The sequence below is a fragment of the Centropristis striata genome, chromosome 19 (assembly GCF_030273125.1).
Source record: "Centropristis striata isolate RG_2023a ecotype Rhode Island chromosome 19, C.striata_1.0, whole genome shotgun sequence".
NCBI classification, from domain to species: Eukaryota; Metazoa; Chordata; class Actinopteri; order Perciformes; family Serranidae; genus Centropristis; species Centropristis striata.
In genome coordinates, this window is record NC_081535.1 from 6,113,861 (window position 1) to 6,125,000 (window position 11,140).

Consider the following 11,140-nt stretch of genomic DNA (forward strand, 5'->3'; position numbering starts at 1 on the left):
AACTCAAAAGAAGAAGAAGAAGAATTAGCGGAACCATAGCCGTCCGGTTCTCGCAGCCCGCACTGTCGGGAGCTTTTCACCGTTGCACCACTGATGTAACTTTCATTTCCTGATCAGTAAGGGTCAAACACACATGAGTGCAGAGTTTGAGTCCAGTTTACGAAGCTGAAACCTTCTTAACACACTCTGAAAACTGTAGTGAACTTTAACGATGCTACGGACGCTGTGTCGGACCGGCGGGGCCCTTCTGCAGGTAAACTAAAGCTTTATCATCACATCCGGCTCTTAGCTCGGGCTGAGTTCTCCCACAGTAAACATGTGTGTCATTCAGCGGGCAGCAGAGGGTTAATAATCCACGAAATGTCACTCTTCTTCCTGATACAACTACTGCTGAGTCCCTATTAAGTTAATGAGAGAGGCACCTTTGTTTTAGCCAACTTCTGACTGACATGCTAACCATTAATCCTGGGTAGAAATGACTAGAATGACAAGTTACACCTACAGTCGTGGGGGAAAAATATTAGACCACCCCTTTCCTTCAAGTTATTGTTAATTTTAATGCCTGGTACAACTAAAGGTACATTTGTTTGGACAAATATAATGATAACAACAAAAATAGCTGATAATAGGTCCATTTAAAGGCTGATATCTAGACATTTTCAATGGTTTCCTTGGTAATAACCACAATCATTATCAAGAAAAACCATGGAAAATGTCTAGATATCAACTCAGATTAGTTGCAGCCATACTCTAACAATCTAGGTCAAAACTCTAGCTTTAAATTATGGATACTGTCCCAATACCACATGTTTAAAACAATGCTATATCCACATTCGATAGTATAAAAAGTACAGCTGGGAGACTGTAAAATGTAAATAAAAACAAAATGCATCAAATTCAGAGTGGATTTTTATGCCAAAACACATTAGTTTGCACACTCTAGGTTAAATATGTGTTGTAAATTATTAGAAAATGAACAAAGAAACTTGGCTCCTGCTGGCTCTCTTCGTGGTGGTAAAAAACCATAGGCCCAAAATAAACAAACCTCTAGAATAATCAAATGATACTCAAACTAAACAGACAACTAAATACTAACCAGAACTAAATGGCAACAGACAGATTATAAAATCTGAAGTTCTACAGTCTGATGAATTTTTTTTTCTTATCTCTGCAGCAAACCCAGCGAGCGGCTCCGAGGCTGTGGGCGACCCCGGCCCAGCAGCGATGGGCGTCCAGCCTGCCCATGAACACCGTGGTGCTGTTTGTGCCCCAGCAGGAGGCCTGGGTGGTGGAGAGGATGGGACGCTTCCACCGCATCCTGGAGCCGGTATTTATCTCACAAGATTCCTCATCAGATTGTCATGAAGCGGCTCATAGATCACGACAAAACAAGGGAGACCACACGTGTAGTCAAGCTATAAGAAAATAATGTTTATTTAATTAATTGAAAACAACACAAAGGAAGTTAATTATGTGAGTCAGTAGATCAGTGGTGAGGTGTGTGCATGTATGCAATGTGGTGAAATGCAGGTGTACAAGCTGAAAGTAACTAACAAACTAGACCAAACCGACAAATCCAAAAATGTGAATCTGTCAAAAAAGGTTTTTTAAAATGGTTTCTGCCTGTCACACACTGAGAGACAGCAAGGGACACACAGCTGTTGTTTGTTTTGTTTTTATTTTTTCTTCTTCTTTGCTGGGACAGTTAGATTGAATGAATGATAGATTGATTGTAATTCAGTGATTGTAAATATTGCTTTCGTTTATTGTTATTAGTTTTTCTTTTCTTTTAAAATGAATAATATAATTATAATAATTTATTGTAAAAATGAGAGAAAAAAGTGAGAGAGCTGAGGCCTCATCTCCTTTGTATAGCCTCAGTAATTGAGACTGGATTCAGGTGTGCAACCCAATGACCACATGCAACAAATTAATTAAAGACTCAGTTGATAGTATTACTGATTTTCTGTATTTGATTTTCTTCTTCTGCGAATGAAACAAAGTTTAAAGTCAGTAATGGCAACACTGCTCCAAGTATTTCTGTACTGCAGACTGGAGGAGTGGCCTGACCTGTGGCCCCTCCCACACAGGAAGACAAATACAACATGCCACAACACACAGGGGGGGAAATCATCACAAGACCATGCCAAATAATTAACGTGGGAAATAAGAACCGAAAGCTCAACAACCTCCGTTTTTTCCTCTTTTAGGGTTTAAACTTCCTCATACCGTTACTTGACCGGATTCGTTACGTGCAGAGCCTTAAAGAGATCGTCATCGACGTCCCGGAGCAGTCGGCAGTATCTCTCGGTGAGTCATCCAGAAAGTGTCAAATTCTTATTGTGACATAAGTTAATAGACATGTAGTGTATTTAAAATGAGTGTATCCTGTTTGTTTTTTTACAGATAATGTGACACTGCAGATTGATGGAGTGCTTTACTTAAGGATCCTGGACCCTTTTAAGGTATACGGTTAAACAGTAGTTCTCAACCTTTTTGAGTGGCGACCCCCAATTTAACATGCATGTTGTCCCGACCCCCGCTCACTGAACACAATATCACACACACAGTTCAGATCATACAAACTCAGTTGATACGACAAATTTTGGACCAATAATGAAGCAGACAACAACTAAAACATCTCTCTGTCTGTGCATTTATATATTTTTTTATATTTTATTGTGACTTTTAATAAGTCCTTTGCTAAAAGTTTAACGGTCCATTCTGACCTCCTGAGTGTGTAACAGTCAGCTTCAAGCCAGAGACTCCTTGGAAAGTAACAACTTGATACTTTGGGATTTGTCAGAAAAGACACAAGATTACCCAAAAAAGAATCAAATTGACCACAAAATGACCAAAAAAAAGACACAAAATTACCAAAAAAGAAACAAAATTACCAAAAAAAGACACAAAATTACCAAAAAAACTAAAACACATTAACACATGAACACTTTAACACAGTGGAGACGGAGCTGACTTCCAAAATGATTTGGCGACCCCCAGAAATCATCTCGCGACCCCAATTGGGGTCGGGACCCCAAGGTTGAGAATAGCTACGGTTAAGAACTGCTGAAATAATCGTCTTCTCCTTTGTGCTGTTGTAGAGTTGGAGATATACTTTTTTATCATGCATTTTAGGGATAAGTGTTTGGAAGAAACCTGCCAACTGGATTATCTATAACGTTAACGATCAATTAATCGATTAATCTAAGCCTGTTTTGGTAACTGACGCTTTTATTTTGAAAGGTGGAAAAAAGACTTGATCCTGTCAATCGTAAAACTAACTCAAGTGAAATTAAACTGTAAAGATGACGTCAAGGAGTTCAATGTTTTATGTTTTAGCCCCCGAAGAGGCATGAGGTTAGTTTTCACAATAATCTTGAATATTTAAGTGTGTTTTGTGTTTAAATAAGTTTTGGATCAAACTGTAGCTTTATCCAACTTAATTCTCTGCTCATTGACTTATTCACGTCGTACGGCCGTAGAACCGAAGAATCGGCCGTGTTTCAGTTCAGTGATACTGATACGCAGTCAGAGATAAAATTAAAAAATACACCGATTGATTAAAAATTTCATGTGATGACCAAATTCTTAATTATCGATTAATTATTCCCATCCCTCATGCAATTGAAGTGACAACCGGCTGCATTGTGTAATTGTTTACATATTATTAATATAAGTGTTACTGGAGGATTGCACTGCAGGGCACACCAGAGAACTCAGACCATGTAGACTAGGGGTCTCAAACTCAAATTACCTGGGGGCCATTGGAGGCAGTATCAAAATGACCAAAAAGAGACACAAAATTACAAAAAAAAAAGACACAAAATGACAGAAAAAAACTAAATTACTTAAAAAGGACACAAAATGACAAAAAAAAAGACACAAAATGACCAAAAAAGACACAAAATGACCCAAAAAAAGACAACAAAATGACCAAAAAGACACAAAATGAATGGGGGAAAAAACTAAATTACTTAAAGAAACAAAATGTCCAAAAAAAGACACACAATTATTAAAAAAAGACACAAAATTATTTAAAAAAAGACACAAAATTACCAAAAAAAGACACAAAATTACCCCAAAAAGTAATTAAAGGGACCTTCCACACACAACACGGTAAAGTGCCATTCATATAAAACTCACATTAAACTTTCATATCAAGGTGGAGGCCACAAAATATCGTCACGAGGGCCGCAATTGGCCTGCGGGCCGCGAGTTTGAGACCCATGATGTAGAACTTCTGGATTTGCATGATGCAAACAATAAACCCCAAATCTTGCAGATAAATTAATTTCTGAGCACAACCAACACTCCAAATGGATGCAAGATGCATAACGCAGCAATCGTGTGCATGTAAATGTGTACTTAAAATCAAGTGTACCTCTGGCTATAACCTGTTCAAAGTGACATAGCTTTTATTTCTCATTCCCAGGCCAGTTACGGTGTCGAGGATCCTGAATACGCCGTCACACAGCTGGCTCAGACCACCATGAGATCAGAACTGGGCAAACTCACACTGGACAAAGTCTTCAGGGTAACGACAACTATCTCACGTTGTTCTGTCGGCTTGTATTTATAGGTTTCATAAGCTTTTTCAAGTGATTAAATTGTTTTTTGTTGTTGTTTTTAAGGAAAGAGAGTCCCTCAATTCCAACATCGTCCACTCCATCAACCAGGCGTCAGACGACTGGGGGATCCGCTGCCTCCGTTATGAAATCAAAGACATTCATGTTCCACCTCGTGTCAAAGAATCCATGCAGATGCAGGTAAAAACAGTAGATTAATGATAATGTAGCTAAAGGGTTTCAGATGCAGCTTTCCAGATCTTCTGAGTTAGAAACATTTTATATTTTTGGTCAGATTGCCTGGGAGGAGTTGTTGCTGTATTTGTAGTGAAGCTATAACATTCTGCATCTTACTAGTGAGACTCTAGTACAGGGATGGGCAACTGGAGGCCCGGGGGCCGCATACGGCCCGCACCCTCACTTGAAGTGGCCCTCAGTACAACTACATGCATTTGAGCATGGAATCTTAAAAGTGCAGTGTAAAAATGCACAAAATGACTTCTTGCAATTAATGTTGGTCTGCTGAAAAAAAAATCACAGTAAGTGGTTATTTTTTGTTGTCTTCAAACCTTTTGTATTCCTATTTATACTGTTATACACTGCAAATTATTTGGTTCTGTTGTGGCAATTCTGGTCAATTGCACTAAGTTAGTGGGTGAGCTGGCCAAGAACAAAGCACTCAATACTCTGTTCAGCACAATTTATTAGTACATTCGTGTTCCATACACCGCAAAATCCCGAATGACTCTTTCACAATACAACAAAGTCCTGTACACCGCTCGACTTATGTCTGTTGCAGTTTCCAGCATTGATTCTTTAGTAAGCCTCAATGTGGTCCTATCTTCCTGCCCTATACATCACATCAGGACAGAGCCCACTGGTCTATATGTTCCCCTCTCTCATGGTGTTATCATTGTTAAGTTCACAGAGTCAGTTCCCACAATGCCTTGTGTCTTGAATATCAAGTAGGCCACCGCCTACCTCATGTCCCACCATGCAGGAAACGCCAAATTTCCTTCACAGTTCTTAAGTTAAAACAAACTTGGATCTAGAAGTGTTGGATAATTTATCTTGTTTTAAGAGTTAATTTCTTATTTTAAGTGTCAACATGCACATCTTAATTTAAGAAATCTTGTTAAGTGAAATTATCTGTCCATGCAGCAGGATAATTTCCCCTCAGATTTAGAGTTTTTATCTTGTTTTTAGACACACCTTTTTTGCAGTGTACATGCATTTGAGCATGAAATATGTTAAGTTACTGCACTGTAAACATATTTAAAATTGCAGTTTCATCATATCTGGTTAAGTGCACGGTCCTATATGTGGCCCTGTGGTGGTGTCCATTAAAAATTGTGGCCCCCTGCAGCATATAAGTTGCCCATCCCTGGTCTAGGAGGAATGCTGGAAAGATGTGTTCATAACAGAAGAAGTTTGACCACATGTTTCCGTTGTGTGTAGGTGGAGGCCGAGCGGAAGAAGCGAGCCACGGTGCTGGAGTCTGAAGGGACGAGGGAAGCGGCCATTAATGTCGCTGAGGGTCGTAAACAAGCCCAGATTCTGGCTTCGGAGGCTCAGAAAGCGGAGCAGATCAATAGAGCATCTGGTGGGTACACTTCATAATATTAACAATAATAATAATAACTAGAAAATTTCCTCTGGGAAAATTTTGAAAGGGCCACGGGGGCTACTGCCGGTGTGTGTACACTATGATGAGATTCTTCAGAGATTTCAGTGTGTGTGTGTGTGTGTGTGTGTGTGTGTGGCGAAATTCACATGAAGTTACCTGTGTGTGTGTGCGCGCGCACATGTGTGTTTGAAGCATGTGTATGCTTACGCGCATGTGTGTGTGTGTGTGTGGGTATCTGTAACTGTAATCACATCAAAGATCAAAGGCAATCAGATCAAAGCAATCAACAGAATTAACTGACACCTGTTACAGTGACAGCAGCCAGAGGTGGACTGGAATTTCTGGCCTCGAACAGAAAGCATTTTTGGCAAAACCATAATACCTATCATTGATCCGACTTCACTTTGAGCGTCCTGAGTTCTTCCTGAACATCTACATATGTTTTTTTTAAGAAAGATGAAGAAATAGCTTTGTTAGAGCGATCTAAAAAAACTTTAAAATCTCACTTTTTCTGAAATCTTCCTGCGTTTTTAATATGGGAGCCAATGAGGCTGTTGGTGGTGTTGGTGGACCATCTCTGCGTCTTACGCCCAAACTATAACTCAGACAGCTTTACCAGAGGATTGTGAGGGAGAAGATAAATTTTCCTACATTTCTATGTATAAATTAATTCTGTAGAGTGGAATTTGCGGCCTGGAGCGCAGTTTTAAAATTTATTTTTTGACAGTTTTACCTCTCCCTCTACACTCTGAGCGATGACATCACACACTCTGACATGAACATTCCGTGCAATAAACACCCATTATAATCTCAGAATTTTTCCAAAAATGATCATGGTCATTGAACAGGGATTGATAAAAAACTATATGACCTATCGAAACGCAAATTAATACACCAATACACAAGACTTGTGTCTACTGTTTAAAGTTTAAATGGAGTCTAGGGGAAATTATGCCGGAGAAATAGACGTCTGAAAATCTTCAATTAATGTTCTTTTTTGCTCATTTTCTTTCGGCCGTCCCATTCATTTCAATGCAAAATTTTGGGCAGTTTTTCGTGACTTACGTTGCGAAAAATTCGTATTCCGTAGAGAAAAGTAATAGCACACCGATCCAGATCAAACCGCACGTTTTGATATATAATTTGACTAGTAGCGGGACGAAATTGTGTCCGCAAGAGGAATAAGAAGAAAGCCCCGAGCACTGGTCCCTACAGCTATTGCTGTATGGGACCAGTGCTCGGTGCGATTGCCCCGAGGCCCTAATAATAATCTTTATTTATAGAGCACTTTTCATAGTGCTTTCCAAAGACAAGTTAAAAACGGACATAAAACAACATATAAAAGTAATGTCAGGAAGTGACATCATTCTGTGCAATTAAAAGGTAATACTGCAAAAATTCATCCTGAAGCATATGCCGCTTTTTCATCTATTTTACTCTAAATGGGACCATCATTTTCAAAATGAGCATAATGCCGTATTGAGGAATACTGATGACCAAGACCATAAACTCATCAGTGGAATGTTTACTGAGGTAATAAATCATGTGAGAGGTATGGTCATTTTCTTATAGATTTCAATGCAATCTAACTTATTTGTTGTAATCAGTGGAGTCGCCCCCTGCTGGCCATTAGAAAGAATGCAACTTTCTGCATAGACTTGACTTTCCAGACCTGGAGGTTGCTGCTTTTTCTTTTAAATTCACTAACAGACTCTGTGTTTCCTGCAGGTGAGGCCCAAGCAATCATGGCCAAAGCAGAAGCCAAATCTAAGGCCATCCATCTGCTGTCAGACGCTCTGGCTGAGCAGGTGAAGAGGAGTTTTTACCTTTTTAATGAGAGATCCCTGATCGAAATCTTATTTATGAAAGTTAATTTTGATAATGTTTACTTTGCATTGTACAGAACGGAAACGCAGCAGCTTCGCTAAGTGTGGCCGAGCAGTACGTGTCCGCGTTCTCCAACCTTGCCAAAGAGTCCAACACCATCCTCCTGCCCTCTAACTCTGGTGACGTCACTGGAATGGTCACCCAGGTATGTACACGTGCTTCATTATTTGTATTCATGCAGGGTCACTTTTATTAATTGTTTTTGAATCTATATCAGGATATCCGCAGGGTTTTAAAAAGTCTTAGAAGGTCTAAAATCCAATAATTTGAATTTAAGGGCTTAAAATGTGTATTAAATTCTCATAAAATGTCTTAAATATGATTTTGAAAGGTCTTAAAATGTATTAATGTTACTTTCATTTAAAACAAATGCATAAACTTCAGTCTCACTTTAAATATTTCTATTTTTGAGGACGTCATAACATAACTATAAAACAGAACTAAGTACCTGTGCGGCCCAGGTCAGAATTTAAACGGTCAAAATTGAAACTAATTCTAAACAAATATTAGTTCACAATAAAGAGGCTTCTGGTGTTTTTTAGTTGGGTTAAGCAAGTAATTCTGGGCCTCTGATTTTCCTTCATGTCTTTCCTACATTTTTGCTAGTCTAAATGTGAAATAGGTCTTAAATTTTAATCATTATGGTCTTAAAAAGTCTTAAATTTGACTTGTTGAAACCTGCAGAGACCCTGTACATCAGGGATCTCAAACTCAAATTACCTGGGGGCCGCTGGAGGCAGTATCAAAATACCAAAAAAAGACACAAAATTACTTAAAAAAGACACAAAATGATCAAAAAAAGACACGAAATTATAAAAAAAAAAGACACAAAATGACAAAAAAAAAAGACACAAAACTATTAAAAAAGACACAAAATTATTTAAAAAGGACACAAAATTATTTAAAAAAGACACAACATTATTTTAAAAAGACAAAATTACCAAAAAAAGACACAAAATTACCAAAAAAAGTAATTAAAGGGACCTTGTACACACAACATGGTAGAGTGTCATTCATATAAAACTCACATTAACCCGCGGGCCGTGAGTTTGAGACCCATGCTGTATATGTTAATAGCCACAAGATTAACTATTTGTGACAATAATTTTAAAATTATGACAATAATGTTTTTTTATTCTGTCTTCCTGCTCTCAGGCCATGACCATTTATAGCAGTTTGGCAAAGGCGACTCCTCATAAACCAGCAGCAGCCGTGGTGGTGGAGGAGAAGAACGGAGAAGAAGAATTTAACCAACCGTCTCAATAACAAAAGGACGAGAACGTGAATGAACTCAAAGCAGGAAAAATGACACAGAACCACCAGGAGCAGTTTATGTTTCAGTCGTCGAGGCTCCGAGGCAGAGCTGCATCACAAACCTCCACTGACATGACAGAAGGAAGGAACTGACGACTTTATAACTGCTGGGATGTTTGGCCTTGGAGTCTTGGGGGAAAATCACATCTTTTGTTACAGGATTCATAATCACTGCTTTTTTTCTTTATGTTCAGTTATTGTAGGATTTGGGGGATTAATACCAGAGACTTTTTCAGCCTCTAGGGCCGCTGGATGCAGAAATGAGCCTTTGTTGTTTCGCAGTATATGATTTATTAGCGTATAGAGATGTTCCGATACCATTTTTTCTCTCCCGATACCGATTCGGAGTACCGTTCCGATACCAGTATTTTATTAAAAAAATATCATACTACACCTGCATGACTGTGATATGATTATCATTGTGGTGAGGCCTGGCTCAGGTTAAACCCTTTGTAAAAACATGAATAAATACAGCAGATTCAAGCCATTTATTTTTTTACATTTATTTTTAAATGAAACAGTAGTGCAACAGCAACCTAAATAAATAAATCTCGGAATATATTTAAATTAAAGTGCAGCCACAATATTGTAAAATGAAGGTACAGTATAAAAAAACAGTCCAACAGCAACTTAAATAAATAAAGCGCCACTGTTTTAAGAGCGGCGAAGAAGAACTGTGCCAGAGCTCAATGGATTGAACCAGTAAATAGATTACTAATTTAATAAATGGTATTGGGTCCGATACTGGTATCGGAATCGGAACAACTCTATTAGCATACAGTCATTATTTGTGGGCAATTTCTTTTGTGCATCAGATCTGTTGCATGTGTATTGTGTTATTGCATAAACACTAATAGAATTGGATGTAAAGGTTTTCATTTTCTATTACAACTTTCATTTACAGTTTTGTTGATTTTTTTTTTTTTTTTTTTTTTTGCAACCTGTTTTCTAGGGCTGCTCCAAATAACTGTTTTCAGGTTCTGTGGGCTCATTAGTGTTTATGTGTCAACTCATGAAGCATCTGCTTTGAAACGGCTTGTTTACAGACATCAGTGAGAAAACTTCAACTGTCTTCAGCATCGTTGGGACCAGCAGCTTCAGGCTGCTACATGTGATGTCTGACCAGATGCCTCAGAATGGTGAAATGTTTAATATAGTGTAGTTATTTTACAGTTTGGCCCATGTTAGATCACATTTAGTTTACTAAAATTATTCAGAGACAATCCCTTATCGATAAATAGCCCTCGGAACAGATGTTCCTGTCCTATTCATATTTGTATTCACCCATTATGTCTTATGGAATATATTTATTAAATTTCATGGTTCTCTGCAAATGCAGCAAGTTTGTCATTTCCTGGCTTAACTGATGCTTACAGGTTTAAGGAAGATAATGTAAAAAATAAAAACTGGCACATGCATGTGTCATTAGAGACTAAGAAAAAGTAAAGACGCTTATGTATGTTTATGATCTGATGGAATGGGATCTTGTGAAGCACTTAAAATATACAGTTGTGTTAAAAGAAGATGGTGTAGGACGACTGGACGTCTTCAGATGTTTGGAAGAACTTGATTGTTGATGAACTCAGAGTTTGATTTTAAAATGGATGTGAAAGTTGACCTCCATGTTTTGGGTCACTGTTTTGGTTCAACAATGTTAAATAATGATTAAATAAAATAAAAATACATTGGTTAACCATGTCTGTGTGTCAATAAATAGATTGTTTATACTTTACTGCTATAATTT

General features: G+C 38.1%; 1 protein-coding gene across 1 annotated transcript; it reads left to right on the forward strand.

The window, feature by feature from the left end:
- On the forward strand, positions 1 to 9,789 carry stoml2 (stomatin (EPB72)-like 2). Its single transcript, XM_059358691.1, has 10 exons — positions 1 to 253; positions 1,175 to 1,327; positions 2,211 to 2,310; positions 2,407 to 2,465; positions 4,436 to 4,537; positions 4,635 to 4,769; positions 6,027 to 6,171; positions 7,924 to 8,003; positions 8,099 to 8,227; positions 9,238 to 9,789. Exons 1-10 carry the CDS (start codon positions 212 to 214, stop codon positions 9,346 to 9,348), a joined length of 1,056 nt encoding a protein of 351 aa, XP_059214674.1. The 5' UTR covers positions 1 to 211; the 3' UTR covers positions 9,349 to 9,789.
- The last annotated feature ends 1,351 nt before the right edge of the window (positions 9,790 to 11,140 follow it).